Genomic DNA, 26932 nt, shown 5'->3' with positions numbered 1-26932 from the left:
TTATATTATTATTCTTTCCCCCCTAGCTTCTTAATATCAGTACTAAATTCTTATTTTATTTTTCTTCTGGCTCTGCTTTGTTCCCATCTTGTCTCAGAGCTCTCAGATGCTGATCTCCAGGCTCTTGCTTGATTCAGAAGGAAGAAATCACAATGGATACTTAAATTCATCCTGCTAGTATGTCCCTAGAACCCAGGACACTACTTTTAACAAACTGCCTACCAACCTCAGGATACACATGTCACACGTGACAGGTTGGAGTTGGAAATAAATCCCTTCTCACTTCCATTTACAACATAAGTATAATATATAATAGGCAAGTTCTAAATAAAGAAAACTTTAAAATCATTGAGTGACATAAAGTCTCTAGTAAGTAGAAATACATATGGATACATATGATGTTCTTGAATAAGAAGTTTTAATATACCAAGTTTGTCAAGTCCCACTAAATTATTTTATCAATCCAATGTGATTTTAATTGAAATATATGCAGGCATGGATAAAGAGTCCAGATTAAGATATGGTACACATGGAAGGCTTTTATTATGATAAAAGTGGCTTTTCAAATTACTGAGAAAATGAGGATTATTCAATAAATGTTATTGGTAAACAAATCATTAGAATAAAAGAGGATTTTTAAAAATTACTCTATATCTCAAAATAAACTCAAGCTGGATAAAAAATTAAATTAAAAAAATGAAACCATAACAGCTTTCAAAAAAGAAAGCAACATATATTTGTAATCTTTCTAAATTAGGTATCATACACGAAAGCAGAAAGAAGAAGAGTGATACATTTGGTTACTTAAAACTTAAAAAGCTTCTTTATGAGAAAAAATGTGAGAAAATAAAGTCAAAAGACAAATGAATTCCATTCTATGGATATACCATATTTTGGTTACCTATTCTGTTGTTGTACATTTGGGTTGCCTCTTTTTTTTTTCTTTTTTGTCTATTATAATAGTGCTCTGAATATTCCTTTACAGATTTTTGCAGGGATATATGTTTTTATTTATCTTGGTTATATACTAGGAATTGAATTGCTGAGTCGCATGGTAACTCTGTTTAACATTTTGAGGAATTGCCAAACTGCTTTCCAAACTGGCTGCACAAGTTTAGAATCTCACCAACAAAGTATAAAATACTGTTACATGCTACAATATAGATGAACTTCAGAAGTATTGTACTAAGTGAAAAAAGCCACCACAGAAGGCCATACATTATATGATTCCATTTGCATGAAATGCCCAGAAGAGGCAAATCCATAGAAACAGAAAGTAGATTAGTGGTTGCCAGGAGCTGGGGGAAGGGAGTAATGGGGAGTGAAAGCTAATGGGTACAGGTTTCTTCTTATGGGTACAGGTGACAAAAATGTGACAGTCAAAATGCATTTTTTCCTAATAACAAAGAGCTCATTCCGAAACAGAAGACAAGGATAAACAATTCAAGTAGCATTATGCCTGAAACTGTTTAACAAACAACTTACAGGAGAGGGCTGGGGGCTGGTGAGGGAATTCCTTATTTTTAGCTTTAGTTGATTTTCATGATGTAAGTATGCCTACCATAATTGATTTCAAGCGGTTGTTGACATCATCTCCACCACACTTTGCATTCAAGTGAAAATGGGCATGGAATATGAACGGGAGGTTTACAGGGAAATACAAACAACCAATAAACACACTGCTCGACCACACTTAGAAATAAAGAAATGAAAATTAAAACATTTTTTTTTGAATCCTATGTGACTACAAAGTTTTGAGGAAAGATTGCAAAAGATCTCATATTTTGGTGGGGGCCTAAATTGTTTGAAGGGCAGTTTGGTAAAATCTTTCATAATTAAACATGAGCATATCATTTGACTCCGTAATTCCACTGATAGAAAATTTCCTTCTCTAGTGACTTTCTGGGAAAATAGAAATACTTTATGTTATTGGGGGAACATAAGATGTAAACATTGTGTCTTTTACAAAAAGAATATAAAGACTCTAACAAAATGAAAAAAGAAAAATGATTAAAGATTCATATAAAGTTATTGGCAATAACATAGACCGTGATTAGGAGCATGGAATCTTTGTGAAATATAAGATATTTATTTAAATATGAACAATAATTAAATACTCATGCTCTATCAGAAATCAATGCTAAACAATGGCAATAGTCCTTGTTCTAAAAGTGGAAAGAAAATGTCAAATTTACCTATGTAAAGAATCATATCTATAATTACTATATGAAAAAGAAATTAATGAGTAATTATGACAGAGTGAAAAAATTTAAAATAATAATGGAGGGATTAGATTCCTTAGGATCCCAGTTACTTAGGGAATGATAACATATCCCTCAGTCAGCCATAGCACAGGAATTTAATGCAATTTATTCAACAAATATTTATTAGTCTACTAAGACAGTAAAAGAAAATCACAGCACCTAATAGCTTTGAGGGACATAAAGATGGATAAGACATAGTTCTTTGCTATAATTTGGCATTGTGTCATTCTCTGATTTTTTTTTTAATAAAAATATTTTTTTTCTTTTCTTCACCCCATCCCCACCTTCCAAAACAATAAATTGAGGGTAAGAACTATATTTGTTTTGTGTTTCCCACTGCAGCTGATACTAGGGCATTCCATCAATTCACATGTGGCATTCAATCAATTTTTGTTGACAGTGCCATCAACAAATATACTGACAATAATTTTAACTCAAAAAAAGTATTGAAGTATTTCATAAAAAAGAATACCACATTTGAACATGCTCTAGAACTATAACTTTCATAGTGACCCTCTGTGTCTTTGTTTTTCTACTTATCTACGTATACTCTAACCTTGAGCATTGTGGTTAAATTAAAACCATTTTGCAAATTGATGAGGGTTTTCTCTTCTGAGTGGAAAATTTTGTTACTGATTTATTTTCCCCTTGCTACATAAACAAAACTTCAGTCATTCATCCAAAATGAGTCCGGTTTATCTCTGTTTCTCTCTCTTTCAGTTAGCCTTCTGTGAGGTTGAGGTGGCAAAAACGTATATGTCAGGACTGTGTTCTGAACAAGAAGTGAGAAATGGGGAAAATATATGAAAATCGTAAGTGATTGCAATGTAACCAAATGGCATTTTAATCTTCTGATTAGGCAAAGGGATGAAGTTAAAGTTGATAATTCAGATAACTAATTTTTCTTGTATTTAACTTTCTATGTAGTATAATAAAAAAAAATTACAAATCAAATGGGTACCATTCACAAAATGAACTCATTATTTCTGTGTAACCATCTTCCAAGTTAAGAATTGCTGGATTGTGTTTGTTATTATTTTGTTTAGGATTTTGTGTCAATATTCATGACTGGCTTCCCATTTATTTTTCTTGTCAAGTTCAATATCTAGATGGTGCTGACTTCATGGAAGAGGTTGGAAGTTTATCCTCTTGTTTTATTCATTCGAGCATTTATGTAAGACTGGTGCTTTTCTTCTTTAAATAATCAGAAGAGGTTAGCAGTGAAAGCACATGAGTTTTCTCAGTGGGAAGATTTTTAATTAGGAATTTAATTACAGGACTTTTCATGTTTGTTATTTTTTCTTGTGCCAGTTTTAACTAATTGTTTTATTAAGGTTTTGTGCAGTTTATATAATTTTTCAAATATATTCACATGAAGTGGTACATCATATCTTCTTAATCTCTATGAATTGAAGTGATGTGTTACTGATTTGTAAATGACAAACAAAAATTTCTGTCTGATAATCCAAATATCTGTGTCATATTTATATCTGATTCTGATGCTGGCTTCAGGCTGTGCTTCTCTCTCTTTTTTTTGTTTTTTTGTTTGTCCTTTATCACACTTTAAAATTTTTTGTTGGAAGCTGGACATGATGTGTCCTGTAATAGGAATTAAGGTAAAAGGCTTCTAGTGTGAAGTTTTATGTTAATCTGGCTAGGAGCTGGGCTTTATTAACATTTAACTGAGCTATAGGTGCCAGAGGTGTTAAATCCCTGTGGTGTCCACATTCTCGTCTTCCCTGTTGACTTTGACTTTCTGTAAGTCCTTCTCCCCAGAGAGTCCATTTTGCTGCTCTCTCAGCTGTAATCTAGTTATTAACCTGGAGCCTGTATATGTGGTGGGAAGGCGTGGAGTGGAAGTGTTTTATAATCTTATGATTAAATCTCAGTCATTTAGTAGGAGGCTATGTTCCTGGGCTATGACTTTCACCAATGTTTCTTAGCTTTTTTTTCCCTCCTTGGGAGAGACAAAAAGGCTGGAGGTGCTGAAGTGGGAAGTGTGCCATCTCTCAGGTGGTTGATAAAGCTCTGGTAAAGCCTCTTCCCCTGGAAAAGAAACCTCTCCTGGGACACCTTGCTCTCCAGGTTTTTCTGTCCCTTCTCTGACCATGTCTTCTCAGTCTCCATTTCTTTGCTCCTCTTTCTCCAAATTCTAAATGTTGTAGAGTGTGGCGCTCTTCACATTCTCTTCATAAATGATTTAATGTATTTGCATGAGTTTAAAAACGATATGCCGAAAACTCGCAACTTTATATCTCTAGGCCAAGCCTCTCATTTTAAGGCAAAAAGAAATATCCAGCGGCCTCTCTGACCTTTCCACTTACACATTCTGCAGGCATCTGAAGCGAAACTTAACTCGTTTCCACTCAAGCTCATTCTTTCACTTGTCAGTAAAACACTCCATTATCTAAGTTGCTCAATCTAAAAATCTGGGAGCCATGTTTTTGACTCCTCTTTCTCCTCAGCCCCAACACAATGGATCACAGTAAATCTTATAGAATCTACTCCCAAATAAAACTTGACTCTGGCTAATTCTTCCCCACTCTGCTCAGACAGCATCATTTGTTATATGGATTACTGCATGAGATTCCTATGTCAACCTTTTTCTATTACTCCAATATAGAGGCCCAAGTAATATTTTATAAACCCAAATCGTTCCCCTCTTTAAATCTATTGCTTGTCAATGGACATGGAAGAAAATCCAAACTTATTCCCATGCCCTACAAAGCCCTGCATGATTTGACCTCAGTTTGTTTCTCTAAATTCACTTATGCCACCTTTGCCTTGTTCTTTATATTTGAATTTCGTTGGCCTTCTTAGAGAGTCCCTCCCTGATCACCTGTATAAGTCCTACGCTATTATTTCTCATCATGTCATCTGTTTATTTCCTCTACAGTACCAGTCACAATCTGGAATTAATTAATTAACTAATTAATTAATTGATTTCATTTTTCTCTGTCTTCTTTGTAGATGTTAAGCCTCACTGAGGAAAGAAGATATGTGTATTTTATTTACTAAGCACCTAGGAGAGGTCTGGCAGATAATTAGTACTTGTTAAATGAATAAATTATAGGATAAATTTTCTTACAACTTAAATGACATAATTAAACTTAAACTGTATTTATTATCTCATAATTTGCCAGATAATTTATATTACTAAGAAAGGTAAAGCATATTGATGTCAAATCTAATAAGTTTCTGTGCCAGTGGGACAAATCATAATTGATAATTAACATGTTTCCCCAAGCATCTAGGTTTGTTTATAACATTTTAATCACACGGTAAGACTTGATCAATGATTCATAATTTTATACTTGAGCTATTTTTCTTAAGAAGGCAGTTATTATTTGTTTCTGTTAAAATAATTAGTAATCACTTCCATGATTAGATTTTGCTTTAAATACAGTACCTCTGAATCTGTGTATTTGAGACATGTTCATGGGATTCAGAGTAACACAAAAGTTCAGAGCACAAACTCTAGAGTCTGGCTTTAAGGATTCTGATTACAGCTCTGCCACTAACTAGCCATTGCTCATACTAGTCATTTATCGTTTTTAATTTTTGATGTTCTCATCTATAAAATGGGGAAAATAACTGCTTTTTGTCCTCTTTTGAGGGTGAAATGGCATATCCTAGATAAAGCACTTAGAACAATGTCTAGATTACAAGCTATCGATGCCTGCTAACTTTTATTAGTTATTTCATAATCAACTGTAATAACTTGCAATGAAGGAGATACAAAATAAAACTGCATTTGAATTAGTGGGAGGAACATTATTTCTCCTATTGTCAGTCTAAGCATTCTGACTGGGATTAAAAAAAAAATTGAAGAAGAGGAAGACCATGTATTCCAACTCTTTCGTTAGCTGACGGAGAAAATGAAGTGCAGGGAGGTGACATGACCTGCTTGAGGTCACACAGTCACACAGCTGGTTGTTTCACATCTTGGACCTCCGAGCGTAGGGCCTTCCCATCACACAGCACTAACAGTGGAATGCTGCCAACTTCAATTTAATCAGCTATAAAGAGATGTGAGGCGTTGTCAGCTAATAAAACAATAACTATTTGAGTTTGCTTAAATGGTGAAGTTCATTAATTAAGAGTATGCAGATGTTGAAGGAATAAAGAATTGACTAAGAAGCAGCACCCTGCTCAGAGAATGGAGGATAAAAAAAAAAAGGTGTTGCTCTTTTGCTTCTATATCCAAGAATGCTTTGAGCAACACTTTTCTTTTTCAATTTTACCAAAGAGCACATTTGAGATATAATCATTTCTAAGTTTGTTCTTACAAAAGCTGCTTCTCTGGAAATAGGCTTTTGTCAAGGGGATTTTTTAAAAATCAAGTTATAATTAGACTTCACTTAATACCCCTGTAAATGTGCAGCCCTTTGTGTTTTGCACAGGTGTTCTGACATTCTTGTATTCCAGCAGGGCACGCATTGAATAACCAAAAAAGCTTTTAGATGTTGGCAGAGAGGCGCCTTAAGTCTTTTGATTTGCAGGATGGGAAATTGGGTAATTCCCTAATTATTAAAACGTGGGAGAAATGGCTATCGAGGCTTTCCATTCTCCTTTTGCTACACGGATGTAGACTACAATTCAGTAGCTGAAAATCCAGGACGCTAAAGATGCACTATCCTCAAAAGTTTTTGTTTCTTATAACAAGTAATAGAGAGAGGTATAATGGAGGTAAGGAGCAGGTTTTGCAAACTACAAACAAAAGACCTCTGAAATATATATTTCTTAAACGTTCTATATTTAAAGCTTATACAGGCAGTCAGGCTTAAAATGCAGTGGATGCAGCTATCTCAGAAAAAATCAACCCCACCGTGGTTAAGATAGCAACCCTGACAACTACTTAGGGGACTCTAGCAGCAGAGCAGTCAGTGACGTTCCTTCAGGAAAGCCCCCTTTGGTGTTTGCTGTCAATGAGGTGTATGTTAAGCCACCTACCCAGGAGACTGACAGGGATACACTCCAACAAGCAGAATTATCAGCCACTCGTCCTGATGACAGCTTTTCTTTCTCTAGAGCTTGAAGACTTGGGGCAGAAAGAGTCTCACTTTAACAATTTCAAGTTGATTTAATACACAAGAACAAAAAAGATGAGGTTCAAAAATACCCTTTGCCTCTTTGGAATGGCAAAGAGAATTACAAAATGTCATTTTTGAGACTGAATCATTAGGTGCAATATTTAGATCTGCGCTCTGGAAAAGATTGGATGTTCCTTGCCAGGTGTTAAGCCATGGAAGCAAATCAAAATGAGTAGTAAAATGCTGACTTTTAAAGAGCTGTATTAAGTTTATAAGCTGCTAACATACCAGTTATGCTCTAAAATGACTGACCAATAGCAGGTGCAGGACAGAGTTAATTTACTTCAAACAAAGCCCTTACTCAGGACCAAGGTGCTATGATTAGAACAAGGGAATTAAAAATATACCTGTGTTTGTCTATTGTTTAGTCTATAGGAAAAAACTATTTTAAAATATATTAATAAGTGAGCTTTTTCAAGTTATTCTTGTTTGCTCTTCAAATTTTTAAATTTCAGAAATGATTAGGAAGCCCAGTTCTTAGTAATCCCTATAGCACATTCTTTTTAGGAAAAAAGCCCTTCAGAAATCATAGTTCACATTAAGTAATTCATATGTTTTGAGATATGAGCTATACTTCTGAGAGTGGGTGTTTATAATGCCCTTTGGCAGTTCACATTCAAATTCAGGGTTTACAATATCATCATTACAGCCAAATTGGAATCATGATTTGATCATCTAAGACTGTTTACTGTTGTCTTTGGATTTATCCTTTATTTCTCAAGGATAGGGATAAGCGATATAGAATACTAAATATTGTGGTGAATAATAAGAAAAGAGAGGGAGAGAGAGTATTTCAGATGTTAGGCATATTGAATAATGTTAATGCAATGTAGGTAATAGGAGGTCAGGATTTGGTTACAACATACAATTAATTTTCAGAAATATTCTCTCTTTTCTAATTATTCACCAATTTAATATTTTCCTCACAGATGCATAATGATAGGAAGTGCAGACTTCACTGGCCAAGTCATTTAATCATAGACATAGGTCATGAGTTTATTGGTGTTACCAGTTTAATTATTTTGACTAACCAATTCTACAGTAATTTGTACACTTCCTAAAAATACTCCCCTGCTGGGTTAATTTTTTCTTTAAGAAATTGTTTATTTGTCTGAGTTGACAAAATGATGCCTCAAAGTGTTGACCTTTTCAGGTTTAGTTGTTCTTATCAAATATATGAAATATAACTTGCACCTACCCAATTTTCTGAGTGGAAATTTATATTGAATGATCACGTGGTGCTTTATTAAAGTTCAGTACTTTTCAGGATAATTAAAACATTGAGGGGTCATCATTTGGTAAAAGGACAAAGAAGAAAGCAAGGATCAAGTCATTTGATTTATTGAGAAACAAACACAAAACAAAACCCTCAAGGATAAATACATAATATAATTTTAAGCATTTTTTATTTTATTAAATTGCAATGCAGAGAAGGGAGTAGAAGTACTTCCCACTTAAACTCATTCTGCTTAATTTAGGCCTAAGTGGCCTTATCTGGTTTTGTGTTTGGGAATACCTACCACAAATGGACACTTTTCCATATTCTGGCCATAAAATATACATAAATTTAACCCTTGACTTTCTATGGTGAGTTTGCTATTGGTATTTGCTGAAGTTATAGTCACTCTCTTTCTGTTATCCATAGTATTCCTGCACTCTTTTCCACTGCGCAGTTAGCATGAGTTCAGAGAATGCAAATTTATGCAAATTTAATTGAATTGGGATGAGTAGGTTGTTTAAAAGTAATTTAAAAACAAGAATAAGAAGTTTTTGAATATGCCACTCCATTGTTCTTTCTAATAATTCAACCAATTGGAATTATATAATAAATTTTATATATTATACAATATATTCCAAGTATTTCAAGGATAATTTGAAATCTGCTTCTCTAAATTAGTTCTTTGAAATCAATGGAACTAATAAAGCTCTCAGTCAATGTTTGAAAGGGTATTGTCTAAATCAGTGGTCTCTAAACTTTTTTTGATCATGACCCACATTCATTATTTATTTAAAATTATGTACACATACTAATATAATACGGACATCATAAAACACAAGAAATTGAAATTATAACACTGAGGTAAAAACAGAGCAGTAATATTTTCTTCTAATACCACGATAGGGTGTACATACACCATTGCTCTAGCGTATTCTGTGAAAGCCTTATTCCATGGAAGGAAGAGCCCCTTGGTTTCATGCTGTGTTATTATAGTACTTCTCAGAGTCTTTAAGTGCTACCACACACTGTGAATTCCTGAAAAGGGAGTAGAATACTACATAATTGTTTAAAGAAAGACTGAAGTCAGAGAGATCTGGATTGCAGATCTACTCACAATTCATGAGCTGTATTACTTTTGACTACTTAAATTTTCTGAACCTCAGTTTCGGTATCTGCACAATAGAAATAATGATGTACCTCACTGGGTTATTATGCAGATCATGAAGGAAGATGAATGTAAAGCACTTACCTGAGGGCCTGGCATATAGTAAGCCCTTAGCAGATGCGAGTTCATTTCAATACACTGTTTTTTTTTTAATGGGCCACCTTATTGCATTAGTATGCTGTGGAACACACTTTATGGAAGTGTTCCAGATTAGACTATTCATTCATCGATTATTTTATTACTTTACTTTTTCAAAACTTATTGACTATCTCCTAAGTAATAGGCCCAGTGGTAGGCTCAGGGTAGCAGCTGAGGCAAATGTTCTGAAGAACTTTCAAATCATTTTCAAAACTTGAAGAGCCCACCATGTGTGAGGCACCATGTGCTACTCCACAGATATGGTGATGGCCAAGACGGACATGATATCTACCTTCACAGAGCTGATAGTCTGAGGGAAGGACTGGTGTGCTATATGGCCAACATTTAAAAGATAAATACCAAGTTGTGTGAACAGTGTTCTGACAGATGGTGGATAAGATGAAGAAAGGTAGGCGGGTTAGCTGGGGTCTGCCCATGTCAAGTTTGTACATCATTTTTAGCAGATGTTAATTTATCCTAAAGAAAATAGGATGCCATTTTGAAGCTCAAAGTCATGGAATAACAAAATATCAGAAAAGACACAATATGAACACATATAAACAAAAACCCTTTAACTGAAGAACTGCTATCACTGTATAGAATGGGAGACAATTTACATCACACAGGCATCTCCATCCCTGTTCATTTCATTTCTAACAATCAATAAATTCCATTGTCTCTTGAGCCGGCCGAGTGGTGCATTGGTTAAGAGCTGGCTTGGGACACCAGCTCTGAGTAGCAGGGCCCTGGTTTGGACCCCACACGAGGGCCAGTGACACTGCACCCTCTACAGCTAAGATGGTGAACAACAGCTCGACCTGGAGCTGGGCTGCACTGAGTCTGCCAGTGACGGTGTAGGCTGCAGCCCCTGCTGCAGTGGGCTGCCATAAGCTACTGTGTGTGGCCGGCAGCCAGCATGAGCAGCCAGCAGCCAGTGTGAGCTGCCAAGAGCCGCCATGAGCAGCCGTCCAGAGGCTGGCGACAGATCGGCCTCGCCAGGGAAGAGCGCAATGATAATACCAACATGGGCCAGTGAAGCACCGTCCTCCACAACTACACTGAAGAACAAAAGGACAGCAACTTGTCTGTTCCCCTTCCTCTGATTCCCCAGCGCTGTTCCCCTCCCTCAATTCTCTAATACAACCTTAAAAAAACCAAAATACACACACAAAAAAAATTCCATTGTCTCTTCATGAAATGTTGATTGCACTGATTTTTTCATGTAGCATAAATTTTCATATAGACTCTAATCAATTTTCTGTTTCTGTGAATAATATTTTTAATGTATAACAAATGTGTTTGTGCTCTCCATTGTTTGGCAGCTGCCTGGTGCATCATCTTAGCATAGCTCTTAAACTAACCAAGCATAGCCAGCTAGGTGTGGTAGGTTCTGACAGTATTCATTTTATACCAAAAATTGACTCTTTGTGAGAAAGCCTAGACTGACAGACCTGCAAAGTTAAATTCTCTGGTGAGCTGCAGGATAAACTGCAGAGGTTTACATTTCCACACATGGTCTACAAAATCAATTTGCCATAAATATATTCAGGAGAGACAATTCTTCCCTGATGCATAGACTATCTATTTTAAAGACATTTTTTTAATAAGCAGGAAATGTTTGTGTTGAGTGGGAGAAATCTGTGATGTTGCTAAACAGTGACAAAGTGCTGGAATGAACAAAAAGAACATTTGGCGTTTAGATTCTAGTGTTCAGCTGACAGTGCTCCATAGGCAAACAGTAAGAGTTTGACAGTGAATATCCTGTTCTTTGTTTAAAGGCAGACAATAACAGATGCATGGCTCCCTAGGAACTGAGATGTGAAAATCTACCAACTAATTTGATTTTTCATTTAGTGTGATTATTAAAAATTGCTTCATGGAGGTAGTTTTAAGATAAGAGGTAATGTTTCATAAGTAAGATCTAAATTGTGCTTTTTAAATTATTTTTCTAATTTTGAAAAATATAATTTTTCATTTTGCTGCTTACTTTGATATTTCTTTTACAATATTAAAATAATATTCATACCACACTTTCATCTGATTGCAAAATAGATTTTATAAACTCATAATTTTTAATATCTTCTAGACTAAAATAAAGTAAAATAACACAAGAAATGCTGTACTTTCTTTCTGTTTGAGAAGGAGTCTAAGGGTTATGAACAAAATCAGAAATATTTGAGAAAACATTTCAAGATACAAAATTCAGGGACATCTTTACACTGATTGTATCAATAAGGATTAGGTTTAGCCTCATATAACACAACATATAACAAAATAACAGAGGTTTAAGCAAAATAGATTATTTTTCCCTCACTAAAAATAAGTCTGATGGTGGGCAATCCCTGACTGGTATGGAGATTTTATCATTATCAGGGATTTAAGCTTTTTTTCATCTTTTTGCTTCACCACCCTGGCAAGTGTCTTCCATTTTCCATGTGATCCAAGATGACTTCTGGAATTTGAGTCATCTCACCCACATTCTAGGCTTTAGAAAGAAGGAAGGCTGGGGTGATAGTGCTCTTAAGGAGTTTTCCAGAGGTCAATACAATATTTTAACACTTCTACTTATATCTGATCATCCATAATTTAATCCCATGGCTGCAATTCTGCTGTAAGTGAGGCTGGAACATCTTAGCTGGGTATATGACTGCCCAAAATAAAATCAGGTGTGTATTGACAATAAAGGACAGAATATATTGTTCAAACAACTAGTACACCCTGCCAGGGCCCATATCACTCCCCAAGTCAAAATAGCGTATTATCTTGTTTTTAATAGATGTGTGAGTGTGAATGCATGTATATGTGTGTGTGTGTGTGTGTGTGCGCGCGTGTGCGCATGTGTGTGTGTGTGTGTGTGTGTGTGTGTACAACTAAATCCAACACCAATCATTGGTAGAAAGCATAACACCTTTAGAGAAAGACTACAGCATTAACTATAGACACATGAACAATTCCTATATCTAATAAAAGGCTTTGACTGGAAAATATTTCATATATTTATATCTATCTATCTATCTATCTATCTATAAAATCTCCAAAAAATGTACAGACATTTTAAGAAAGAAAAAAAACTGTATTAAAACTATAATACTCAACATATACCGATAACAAAAGATAAATACAAGTCATGTGTATACAATTTTTGGCACCCCTAGTATATATATAAGGACTCATTTTTCTTATAAACACAAAATTGGTAATAATTTTTGGAGTAATAACTGTAGCTCTGCTTTGCTGGGACTGCCACAATGGATTGGATTATAGGAATCCATCAAAAGTACTTTTTAAGAGCATTTTATTGTATATTGAAATATATATTTAAGTGTCACTTTTTTATGTGTGCCAATCTAATATTTTCCTCTCTACAGATGCTGAAATAGTAGAAAAAAGAAAGGAAGGCTGGAGGTATGCACCTTCCCACTGAGCAAAAGGAAAGGTAATTCCTTCAGTTCTTAAAGAAGAAAAAACGCAGACCACTCAAAGGTTGCCCTCAGGCCAGAGCAAGAGGAATCACTTTTCTGAGTGCTTTCTTGTGTGGCCACAATTGCCCCTGTCTCCTTGCTCCTCTCTGGGGTTGGACTTGATCTTTTAACATTTCTTTGTAATCAGAAGCTAGAAAATACAGGATTTAAACATGGTGAGAAATGAATATTGAGACAGGTTGAACAGCCTTGTAATGAAACAGCTGTTGAGTTGGAAAGAAAAAGCTGGATCATATCAGAGTGGATGCTATCAAAAGAGTTATGAGCTTACATGACACAAAATTACATGCACTTGAAATATGCCATTACAAAATGCCAGCCTGACATTAAGCTGCCTTATAGAGGTATCATGTTCTTAAATAGCCTGGTGATTATCTGTATCCCTGGGGTACTGCTTCCTTCCCTGATTTTGTAATACTCTGGCTTGTCCCTAATCACTGCAGATTGTCACCAGTGTAGAAAAAAAATCTTAAAAGGAATTTAATTTTGATTTCCTTTGACATCCTAGAGAGTTTTCTTTTTAGCTCGGATGGAGACCCAGACTTCTTTCCCACAATGAGAAGATGTAGCAGTTCTCTGTGAACGTCAGAATACTGGCTTGAACATCCTTAAAAAACAAAAGCATTTTCTATGTGACCAGTAAGGTATTAGGCATGCTACATGAATTCTCTTCTTTAATTCTCATGAAATCTATAAATATTAGACTCATTGAAGTTGAAGAACAGAGAGACTAAGTGACTTGCCCAAGATCACTCTGCTGGCTAGTCAGTAGTAGAACGGGGGTTTAACTCAGCCAGACTATTTCCAGGGCCTACGCTCTCAATCAATACGTTATACTGCTTTCTTCAAAGGCTGTGTTCTATTGAGAAATCTAGTGGTGGGAGGATAAGGTAAATTAATTAAGTAATATTTGTAGAAGGGACACAGAGGGCAAGAGGTAAGATAAAGCATCTTTCCCCTGTGTCTTTAGAATGACATGGTTAAGAAAACAAGGAGAGATTATTCCTGCAATAAGAATAGGCAACAGGAAGCATGAATAAGGAGCAGAAATGTGGACTGTAAAGCATTTTATAAAGGAAGGCAGCTTGCAGATTTTCCATTTGCAGTGTTTGTCTCAGTCCCAGTCATCACTGCCACGATCGCCTGGGAATTAATTCCCCAGTGAAAATATCAACAAGGTAGGAAATGTCATAATTATATTTTTTATTATCCCCCAAAGAATATATTAGTATGATAGATATGGCTATAATTTTTTTTAAAAGGAGGGCTATGTAGCAAACACAACTGCTGATAAAATAAAACAAGCTGATGTTTCATCCTCTGGTATTAACAAAAAGGCAAGGGTGAAAAAAGGAGCCTCAGATATTATTCTGTGCCTGTTCTAAAGTGCAGTTGTAATTGGGCAGCTACTGTGCTTCGTGGTTGCTCTATGTTTTTCTCTATTGAATAAACATATATTCAGCAGATTCTGGACAATCTCCTGGAGGTCAGATTGGTAGCAGTGAATGGTCCAAGAAATGATTTGTGGCGCCACCTCATACTAATTGGTGGGGTAAAAGACGCATTGATGCCTGCTTGATGCAAAGATGGCTCTTGGAGGGAGCTGACACTAGAGTGGGCATTTTTGTGATTGCTATGGAATATTGATATGTTAAGCTCTCCTTCCTTGACCTTCAGTTTTTCTGAAGCAATTGCCTGAGATGTTTGCAAGAGCCTGCACTTTTGCCAACCTAGAACTGTGGAAAAATTAATGTCCTGTGGGGAAACCCTTAATCGAAAGAAACCGTGAGCCAATGGTTAACTGTTTCTCTCTTTTGTCCCTTGGGTAGACAGTTATTAGGCTCATTATGTACATTTCCTCATAAGATCAGACAATTCTGAGACTCATTTTAGGTAGTGCTTCATAAGGTCCCAATAAAATCAAGCACAGTTGCCCACAGTGATTTTCAACTTCATAATGTACCTTTGTACTTTCTTTCTTTCTCTTTTTCCCTGTTGTATTCTCTTTAGGATTTGATTCCACTCAGGCTTCCTGGGATCATTTCTAAAACAAACTACAGTAATACCTTGGTTTGTGAGCATAATTCATTCCAGAAACAAAGTACTCATATTGCAAGGCATCGTCGTTTACTGTGTTAAAATGTATTAGAAGTGTTTGCTCGTCTTGCAGAACACTTGGAAAACACGTTACTCACAATCCAAGGCTTTACTGTATTTGAAGACAATTCTTTATTCAGGTTCCACTTTTATGGGCAACCCAGGCTAAGATAATGCCACATCATGAAAGGAGCAATATTTATGGGCTGAAAGGTGATAGGGGGTATTTGTTGAGGACAGTATTGGTATTTAATAGGGTTTTCTCTCCTCTCTCAGATCCCTAAACATTGGAATCCTGGAGGGCTTAGCTCTTAGCCCTCTTCTCATCTTTATTTACACTTTCTCCTTGGATGATCTCCAGTTCTTTGGTTTTAACCAGTACCTCTATTTTGATGACTCACCAAAGTATCTTTAGTCCTGATCTTTTGGTCATACATATCACCTTTTGGATATTTAACAGGCATCTTTTCCATCATCTGTACAAAACAGAATTCTTGTTCACTTCTCAGTAACGCCCTATAAAAACCCTGTTATGCCACTCATCTTCTAATGGCACCACTATCTTCTAGCTATATAGTTCAAACAAATGAAATAAAGAAATCTAGATGTTCTTGACTCAGCCCTTTCCACATAGTTCCTAGCAAGTTCTGTCAATTCCATCTTTATCTCCAGAATAGATTTCAAGTTCATCCACTTATTTCCATCTCCACTGCCATTTTGTTTTAGGCAAGATTATCTTTTTTGTCAGAATCACTGACAAAAGCCTTCTAAAATCAATCTCTATACTGTAGTCAGAATGGTATAAACAAACACATATACACTGCCTGCCTCTTTAAAGCCTTCCCATGACTTCCTGAGGCACCTAGAAATAAAATTCTAAAACCTTGCTGTGCTCCCAAGGCCCTATAGGATCTAGGCCTTGTTTATGTCAGATGTGATTTTCTCCCTTGCTCTCTTTACATTCTTTCAAAAGCCCATTTCTATCTGTCTTTGGGGTCTTCCATTTTCTGAACCTTTTGCCTGAATAGCTGTTTTCTCTGGTTTTCATACGGTGCATGCCTTATTCTTCAGGCCTTGGTACAAACCTCTCTTCTGGAATCATTCTTACAGTCAACACCTGTCTAGAATCGTGCCCTCACCCTGGTTACTTTCTATCGCTTCTTGCTTATTTCTTTCATAATTCTTTTCATAAAATTTATATTGCATCTTCAGCCATTTCTATTTTTTTTTTGTCTTCTCAATTAGAAGGTAAGCTCAATGAGGGTAGGAATCTCAAATGGATCTGGCACATTTGTGGAGTATATTAATGGATAGGCTAGTTATTCCGAGAAATTCCCCTGGATGGGTGCACATAGGAATTTCTTCTTACCTACACTGAGGCAGAGTCTAAGAAACATTCTCTAATTCCTGTCTCAATAATCCACAAATCTCTGCATCTTTGGAACCCTAACGAGACCAAAAGATGGGAGTAAACAACCATTTAAAAAAATTTTTTTTTGGTAAATACGTGAAGACATTCTTATAAACCTTCATTTTTTTTTTAATTTCATATGGTCAGTCTTATTTTCAAGAAGGAAGCAAAACTGATGATTCATCCCTTAGTAATTAAATTTATTATGATCAATTGCATTTTCAATAGCTTTTATCTACGTGGAATAATTATGTCTGAGAAACATGAGGTTTTTCTAGGAAAGGAAAAGACTTCAATTCCATCTAGTCTGTGAAGCTTTTTCTTATTATCAAAATGACTTGGCTAACTTCTAATATAACTCTGCCACACACAGAATGAAATTCCTAGTAATTCTGAACTTCCCGTCTGCCAACTATACATAGATGCATTGTTTCAATTCCCTTCAAAGACATACATATCAAAAACTTCAATACGCTTTAATCCCAGCTTCTTCTTTATTCTACTCTGAATGTTTATACCTGTTACACCAGGGTGCAGTGCCCCAGCTTTAAAGCGTGGGCACAGGCTGGACCTGTTCACTGCACTTTGTGCACTGGGGTCCATCGGGTTCCGTGCTCACCTTGGTAGCCTTCACTTTTTTTTTTTGTTTGTTTGTTTTTAAAGATTTTTTTTTTATTGGGGAATTGGGGGAAGGGGAACAGACAAGTTGCTGTCGTTTTGTTCTTCAGTCTAGTTGTGGAGGACGTTGCTTCACTGGCCCAAGTTGGCACCATCATTGCGTTCTTCCTGGGCGAGGCAGATCAGTCGCCGGCTTCTGGACGGCCGCTCACTGCGGCTGCTGGCCGCTCACGCTGGCTGCTGGCCACACATGGTAGCCCATGGCAACCCACTGCCACAGGGGCTGCAGCCCACGCCATCGCTGGCGACTCATGGCAGCCCAGCTCCAGGTTGAGCTGTTGTTCAGCATCTTAGCTGTGAAGGGCAGTGTCACTGGCCCTCATATGTGGGATCCGAACCGGGGCCCTCTGGCATCCCAAGCGAGTTCTTAACCATCGCGCCACTCGGCCGGCCCGGTAGCCTTTACTTTAAAATTTGGTAACAAATACCACTAGTGCCAAAGGAGTAAACTTTGTTTTTTATCTTTATGGTAAAAATAAAGATGAAACAAATCTAGTCCTGAGCTGATTAAATATTAATACCAATTACTTTTTATTATATTATTTCTGAAAATATTTATAGACATTCACTTCTGTATATCAAAGCTAACATTACATTCTTAGGCAATTTGCTTCTTCAAACAATCTTATATTACAGCATCTTGTACCTTTTTGTAATTTAGGGTTTCCACACACTGGATTTTCCTAAAGATAGAGGCACATGGCTATTATTTGTGATTTAGTTTCTTGGTGTAGAATGACTGTGTCATGGGCTTTGCTATCTGTAAACAAACAAACAAAAAACTGCTCTACCATACACAGATATGTTAAAATTATATCTTCAGATTTTCCAAATTATGTAAAATAATTTGATTTTATGTCTTGCTCCTGATTTTCCTCGTTACCCTTTGAGCATCAGAATGACTTTGAGATTCTGTAGTGCAGAGATTTTCTGTAGTCTAACCTCAGGGAAAACTCATTACCTCCTTTGTAATTACTTGATGGGTATGAGAAATAGCTGCTCAGTGATCAGTCTCATTAATGGGTCTTGTCTTGACTGACTTGAAAAGAACCAAGAAAAAGATCTGACATATTCAATCAGTCAGGTGCTGTCCTTGACACCTGTAAGTAACTTCTATACACTTCACTGCTTCTGCCTATGCTCTATGTTTAATAATCAAATGTTCTTACCATCAGTGCAGAGGAGCCCAGACCTTCCATATGGGCAGAGGCAGACAATACCTGTCCCGGATTTAGGAACACAGGTGGCACCATTTCTACAAGGGCTGTTTTCACAAGTTGCAAGCTGGCACAGCTTGCCTGAGTATGGCTTCGGACACTCACAAAACCAGTTTTCACTATCACTGAGAAGAGAAAAGGGATGATAAATTCAATCAGAAAACAACTGATCTTTCACATATATGTACATGCATGCACACACACATAAATAAAATGACAACTTGTCTAATAAGTGGAATTTTTCCCCTCTCCCTTTCTCTTTCTGTGTTTTTCAACTTTTAAGTATTTGTAGCTGTGTACTTTGGATTGAAAGTAGATTAACAGCTTTATAGATTTGCCCGAATCCATGAATTCTATTTTGAGCCACATATTTTTATTTTTGATTTATCTCCTTTTCTATTTTTTTTCCACACTAGGTGCCCTTTCAGGCCTTCATTAAATATGCATGGTGTTGCCTCAATAAAGTGCTTCAAATATCGATTAGAAAAAAAGTCTTAGGCTCAGAGCTCAGAGGAGAATTTCAAGCCTGGTAATAATCTTCATCAACTCAGGACACCATCCTCCAAGAGCGCCTTTGTGGTAATTCTGAAGGAAAAGCACAGTGGGGGAGCTGTAATGACTACAGAACTCTGCAGTTTAGAATATCATTTGGTGGTCCCAGGGCGGGAGAGCCTGTGAAAGCAGCACTCAGGAAAACCAATCCCCTCACCTGCTGGGGCAGCATCCTCCAGAGAGTAAAGTGATTTGTAATCTGTTGTTTCCGCCTTCCCTGCATCCATTGCCCCCTTTAAAAGTAACAGTAGCTTCAGTTCTCCCTGCAGACTCACCTCTGCCACACTCAGCCTACACTGACTGGGAGGGCTGACCCCGACGCTTGGTGTCAATCACACGGGCCACGCCAGGCTAACTGGCCTTTGTTGCTGGGGTTGCTGAACTGGGAGCTGCTGGTGGCATCTGCCTATCCAGAGGGAAAGCTGGCTGAAAGTAACTAACTAATACCCAGCAACACAAATCTGAGAGACTGGGGGAGACGGCTAATGATGTTATTTGGGCACCAGATCTAGCTGTTACTCTGCGGCATATTTGAATTTAGCCAATACATTTTAAGGCCTATTTTAGTTTTTGAGCCAGTTGGAATTGGGGTTTTGTCATTTGCAGTTAAATGAATTCCGTTTAGTGTTGATGTCCTTTCCTTCCTTTTATTCTTTCTGCTTATTACCTTAAATCCATACACCTTCCATTATATGAATCTTTAGGGTTTTATTTATTTATTTATTTATTCCTGCTTAAATCTTATCTTCTAAACATGACTGTTAGCTCTTAAAGGTAGATGCCAGGACCATGCAGAAAATGAAGAAGCTAGCATATTTTGTATGCATGACTCAGCCTCCCAATATAGTTGTAGAGCTTGCCCACACCAGGGACTTTTTCTCTTGTCCTTCTTATCTTTGTTGTCTTTTGATGCCTTCCTTACATCTTTTCATCCCCCTTAGTCCAAAATAAATTTGCTCACAGGAAAGTCAGATATTTTTTCATACTAATGAATACCTGACTTTGAAATCTGAAGAGGTTTCCTTTTCCAAAAATGGTTATATTCTTATACTAATTTTCTGTGTTAATAGGATGAACCACCATGGAGAAACTTCACGTACCAGATAGCAGGTAAAGCTAGCTTTGGAGGGGTTGAGGCTTCGAGACCCTCAGATTTTGCTGACACATAAGGTGACCAGTAATTTACTCATTTTATAACTTTGATGGCAACTTGCACAGGGCTTTATACAAAACAGGCAGATATAGAATCTCACAGGTTTACAGAGCTGGGAAAAATTTTGAAGCTCGATGTCACTAAGATGGTTACAAAGCACCCTAGACAAACTCTTCTGTCTCTGGGCTACAAAACAAAATTTTGAGGACCATGGAGCCAATGCCGTTGTTTCTTGCCTGAGAATAGTGGTGAATGTATATAACCAGACCACCTGGCAGGTATAGACATACCTTCTGATGTGACTTAAAGTGTTAGTTAGAAACTTAATGTTGTTTGGGGCCATGGATAAATGTAACGTAACTTTGCTTCCACTCACTTAAGTTGGATTTGAAAGCTCAGAATTAAGCATCTGTATTGTGGGATGAAGCCTTGGAGTGTAACGCTCCTGAAAGCTGCATTCTGGAAGGACCAAATAAGTCTTTTATAACAAAGGAGAGCGCTACGTATATGAAAGTCAAATCTAAATATTGGCTGATTGACGTGCTTTAATTATATAGACCTAACCATCTTTGAAATACAGGAAAGATGCTTTTATGTTAAAAACCAAGGAAAGCACTAATTTTAATCATGTCCTATTGATAAATCAAGTTTCGTTTCCTTTTTGCTTTCATCAGGTGTTGGGAGAAGTTGGTTGCATAAATTATGTGGCTATGACTAACTGTGTGCATCTGTACATCAGCAGGCAGCTAGAGCAGAGAGAAAATTAGAAATTCTGTAGAAAACACTCCAGGAAAGGGGAAAATCACCTTATCTGGCTAACCAAGGGCAAGAGTCCACAGCCCTATGGGCCATCTTGACATTCCATCAGCATTTCATTAGAAAGAGTCAGATTGAGCCAGTTGAAATTTTGCCAAATGATGGTGCCTCTGTATACTTCGCTTCAAATTGTACTTTCAAGTCCAAAAGATTTCCTGGAGTGCCAGATATTTCACCAATAGTTTTAATAAAATCTATGTTTGCCATCAGCTGTGTTACACTTGGACCTAAAGGCTTCTTCTATTCAGATTTTACCAGAGATCCCATCATTAAATCCCAACTTCTTTAAAAGCTAACAAGTAAGCTGTTTTTGCTGTCACTTGGTTGATTGTTATGCTCTCCACACTCTGAAGTAAATGGCAGTGTCAACCAGGAAAGTGATGCCCTGTGTAACAGTCTTATGTAACAGTCCACTTTTGGCCACAGTGATTTAAACAATGTCACCCTCCTTCTCCTAGTTTCCTTTAAATGTTGTAACATTGCTGTGAATGGTTGGACACTGTTTAATTAGTTATGAAAGAATATATTCACGTGAACAACATTATTTTTCATTTGAGAAAGTTTTAAAAAGGTTACCCTTCTCAGACCCATGAACCATATAGAAAAGTGTTCTGCAAATCTTCGTCTAGAGAAGTCAGGGCACTTTGCTGAATTAAAAGTAGGTTTGGGAAAGCCCCCAGATATTGGTGAAGTTTTACCAGTACATCAGAACACCATCTTTATTGTCAGTTGCTGTCAGCCAATATTTTCTCTGCACCCATGTCATGGACAGAGCCATGTGCCATAGGATAAGTAAGGCTCGCTTCTGTTCTCATTGGGGTGACAATATAAGTTCGTGAACTAGCTCTGTAAGACACCACATATGTATGCAACAAGAGAATTTAGACAGTGGTGAGGATTGGAAGGTCTTCGGTCTGTCATAAGTGGACTTAGATGTCAGTAGCTTCAAAAAGCTGGTTTCTGTACTGGTTGCAGAGCATGTTACCAGAGGACCTCCCATGTGGTTTTTAAATGCAGATTCCTGTGCTCCCTTGGCCCTCTGAGATTTTGATTTAGGAGATCTGGGGTCAGGCCCAAGATTTTGCGTTTAAAAAATGTCATCAGGTGATTCTTTTGCATAGCCTACTTTGAGCTTAAGCCAGCTCTGGAGACAAATCTTCCCACCAGAGTAAAAGCTTGATGGGCATTAGTTACTATTGTGTCCTTAGCAGGATGCCAGGGTTGGGCTACATTTTGACTTTTGGCTAACATGTATCTGAAAACACAATACGAAGATTAGAGGGTTTTCATTTTATTAGTGCCATATATAGCATATATAGCCTATTACATGTAACAACATGAAGTAGGCAAAAAATTCACGCAGTCATTTTAAAGATTAGTTAAAAAAATATCACTTATCTAAGAGTACACAAGCATCTGTATATTTTAGCATTTTAACCACTACAGCATAGTGTGACTACAAGTCACACTATATTTAGCATATCAAATGTTGTTGTTTTTATGAATATTAAAAATTATCTTTAGAAATTTAGCTGTTTAAAAAAATCAAAGATGTTAGTTTGAAACGGATACCCCCTATTTATATCACACAGCCAGGTGCCTGAAAACCTTCTAGAACTAAAAGGACACCTGGATGTATTAACTTAAAAAAACAAATAACTCTTCCTGCACTCTTTGTATTTAAAGGATCATTAGGGGATTTCAAAATTGACCAGCCACAGTGTCAAGAAGAGGGAGATTCTCACAAGAAAGTATTCAGAATGAATTCTTATGAGTAATGTCTCTAGATAGTTCTAGAAAATAAAATTGCTGCTGGCAGAAAAAGCTCATCTCTAGTATAGGCTCTTCTATTTATAGTACCCAACTCAGGCTCCAGGTAGAATGCAAATAAGATCCCGAGTAACTGTGTGGTTCAAGTGGAACTTTCATTCTGTTTTCATGAACTTCACAGCCCAATAAGAGTCTGGGGATTATAAAGCAATGCCGCCCCACCCACCCAGCCGCAATCTTCCTTAAAAATTTTGAAGTCCTTTCAAATGAACTGTCAGCTGTGTGTGGAGACCTGGTTCTCCAGCACCACAGACAGTCTTTCTTTGTCTCTAAGATAGAGCTGCCTAAAGGGAGAAGGCACACCATCATATTTCACATTTTTAACTTTTTAAAAGTAGCCAAATGTGAAAATAATAGAAAAAAAATGCAAAACCCAAATTACCTTCAGGTGGCCTTGAAAGTGAACTTGGAGGTTATTGTCTATATAGTCTACCCATGAACAGAGAGGGCTCCAGGAAAATTTCCTTCAGCTTCGGGAGCTGTTTTTTCTTTATATGAAAAATTTTACTTAAGGCAGAAAGAAAGAAGATGAAAAAGGATATGAGCACTCATAAAGCCATAGAATCACATGTAAAGAAGTAATACATAAAACAGGGATAATTCACAAATAATATAAAAGTATTTTTGTTGCTTCTTGTTCTAGGATCTGTCCAATTTAATCTCGTGGGTATTCTATGAAGAAAAATTTAACCTATATTGTAATCTCTCTGTTTTTCCCTCTTTCCCTCGTCTCTCTTAAAATCATGATTCACTTTACAAAAAGGTCTTTGTTGGTAAAGAAATGTGATTAGAAATTTCCATCCCAGCAAGAGATGTCTCTTCGATTTCTTTTGCTTTGTGACACACTAGTCCTTATAAAATGGAGTTAAAGCTTTGCTTCCAAATATCAAACAAAAAATAGGGAGCTATATGGTGAGAGTGACCATAATCTAAATAAATTAAATGAGATATGCAGGATAATGTGCCTAGTATAGTTCTTGCCATTGATGAGCTGCTCATTATTTGTTAGGGAAAGGAGGTGGGCATAGATGAAACCCACAATTAGTGGAGTCTGAAGCAGTTAATAGTGGGATAAGAGCAACAGATGGAATCTGGTATAAAGATAAGTGGGCTGGGAAAGAAGGATGAGGTGGACGGTGCTGATTGGTGGGAAAATATAATGATGCATTAATAATTGTTGAATGAATATATCATTTCAATGTCTAAAATTACCTCCACCAATTAAAAAAAAAGCTCAGGGTCTTAAGGTTAGTCTGTGCCCAAGCAACAATTTTATAATATATTTTTTTTACTTTGTGTTCATTGCAAGATTCGCCAGTCTCCAGTTCCCTGCACTGTAAGGGCAATTTGGGCAGAATTTAATATAACTGAATCAGTAAATGCAGGGCTTATGAAACTCTGGAGTTCTCAGATAATTTCCTGTAAAGATAATGTGCCTATTTGGAAGCTATTTAAGGCTAGAAGAGTTGGTATAAGCTTTTAAAAAGCTATTTTAACTCCTACTAAAAAGAAACAAAATTTTTCTCTTAAAATATTTAAGCCCACAAAGTGCTGTTTCACCCATTCCCTTGACCTCGATAATGTTCACATACATACAATTTCTACTCAGCTGTTTCCATGGTGAATTCAACTATTGTCAGGAAGGTGGAAACGTAGCACACAATGTTGATGGCTGTTTTTTTCTGATACGAAGAACTATTTACAAAATTGTTGTGGGGGGACATTTATTCCTCACAAACATACAGAAGAGTAAATAACTCTCTAGAAAGATACAAATTTATGAACAAAGGAACATTCTGTGTGAGCATTGCTACATTCCTACATTAAATTTGCAACAAGAAATTTATTTATTTTTTTTGCAGTTTCTCACTTACTTCAGGTCCTCCTCTCTTTTCTAAAGTCTTTGTGCTCTAATTTGGGGTTTGAAAAAGGCAAGAAATTTAGAGGAGCTCTTGCCTCTAAATAGATTGATTCATCAAGCTTGTTCTTAAACTACAGTTCGCATCTGCCACATGGAATAAGAAGGTGACATCCGGAGCCGTCTCAAATCTCCTTATACAGACTCAGTGTTCTGAACAATACAGACCAGAGAATACTGACTGGCAAGATGTTTAATGCCTTCCCCTTGAACCACACGGTATATTTTGCTTATCATTTTGAGGCCCAGACACAAAGTTTGGGGCACAATTATAAGGAACAGTATCAAATTTGCCACCCAATATTTACCCACTGTACAAGGGGTCATTTTCCTAGTCCCAAGCCCAGTTCAGACCTTCATCTCACGCACATTCCTCCCTGTTGCATATCCTACACATGTATGTTAGTCCAGATAACATTTCCAATTCATTTGGCAAAATGTTGGCATTGATTTTGACTTTGACTCTTTTTTTTTTTAGTTCATGTCTTTTATTAAACCATATACAATTACTTGTCTTCTGGATTGTTGAAGCAATAGGTCAGACAACATTTGCCACAATAATGTCTGTCAAAGTAGCTGGCCATAAAAACTCCAGCACCACATTCATCTGAAGGGCACTCCCGACTAAGGCGGCTGATTTTGCCATTCTCGTCCACCTTATAGTATTTCAGGACAGCCAGCTTAACCTTCTTTCTCTTATGCTTGTTCTTCTTGGGAGTGGTGTAAGACTTCTTCTTCCTTTTCTTAGCACCACCACGAAGTCTCAACACAAGATGAAGAGTGGACTCCTTTTGAATGTTGTAGTCAGACAAAGTATGTCCATCTTCCAGTTGCTTGCCAGTAAAGATCAGTCTTTGCTGATCAGGAGGAATTCCTTCCTTATCCTGGCCTTTACATTTTCTATTGTATCCGAGGGTTCAACCTCCAGGGTGATGGTCTTCCCAGTAAGGGTCTTCACGAAAATCTGCTTCTTGGCGGTGATTCCACCGCAGATGGCGGATCAGAAAGCGACTTTGACTCTTTTCATCCTTCTATAAACTTGTTCAGATCTTTCCCAACCTCTAAGCCCTACATCCCAGGCTCAGCTAAGATGACTTCTTTTCCTGCTCAATAGATAAGATTGCAGTCATCAGCATAAACCCGTGACTTCCCACCTCATCCCTTCCTATTTTCCCATCCTTCTTTCCTTTTACCCCATGGAAAGATTTTGGGGCAGGGAAATAATCATGTTATGTTTCAGAATGATCATTCTGGGGTTATAGCATGCAAAATGTGTTGGAGAGACACTGAGAGAAGGGCTTGTTTTCCTAGCTCTGATGTGCTCGCCTCTCTTCTCACTCCTGTTGGGAGCATGTTCAGGAAACACAGTGGTACTGCCCCCGGCAAGTAGCAGCATCCTTCAGATGGATTCCCACTGAGAGGTTTCAGCCCGTGCTCCAGCTGGCTTCCCAGCTAACTTCTGGTGTCCCACTGGGCAGATTCCCAGCACGCTTCGGCAGTACCCCCAAAGGTTGGCTTTTCAGTGTGTCCTGCTAGCTCTTGGGTGGGTGGCTTGACATAGAGTTCCTTAGACCTCCAATGGGCAGAATTCAGTAAGTTCAGCAATCCTGTTGGTGGTTCCTCAGTGAGGTCCCCAGGATGCCAGAAGATGGCTTCCCAGTGAGTTTCAGCAGCACCCGTGCAGGGGCTGCCTAGTCAGTTTCTTCAGCATCCTAGTGGGTAGCTTCTTCACTGGAACCTCAGTGAACTTTTTTACATCCAATGACCATACTCTGTCCAAGATGATCTAATTATCAACTGGTCGTGTGTGTGTGTGTGTGTGTGTGTGTGTGTGTGTGTGTCTTCCAAATGTGTTGTTCCTTGCTTGAGTATTCTTCCTCAGCCCTAGAGGTACAGGTT

At 37.2% G+C, this 26932-nt stretch overlaps 1 protein-coding gene and 1 pseudogene across 1 annotated transcript in view; both read right to left on the bottom strand.

The window, feature by feature from the left end:
- LOC109393324 (protein eyes shut homolog) overlaps positions 1 to 26932 on the bottom strand; it is a 1090347-nt gene that overhangs the window by 82677 nt on the left and 980738 nt on the right. The window contains 1 exon segment of the mRNA XM_019662404.1: positions 18717 to 18889. Coding sequence (XP_019517949.1) covers positions 18717 to 18889 — 173 coding nt within the window.
- LOC109393323 (ubiquitin-40S ribosomal protein S27a pseudogene) lies at positions 25520 to 26033 on the bottom strand (annotated as a pseudogene).

Source organism: Hipposideros armiger, unplaced genomic scaffold (genome assembly GCF_001890085.2).
Source record: "Hipposideros armiger isolate ML-2016 unplaced genomic scaffold, ASM189008v1 scaffold_375, whole genome shotgun sequence".
Lineage (NCBI taxonomy): Eukaryota > Metazoa > Chordata > Mammalia > Chiroptera > Hipposideridae > Hipposideros > Hipposideros armiger.
Note: the sequence above shows the minus strand (reverse complement) of the source record. Positions and strands in the feature narration are given on the sequence as shown.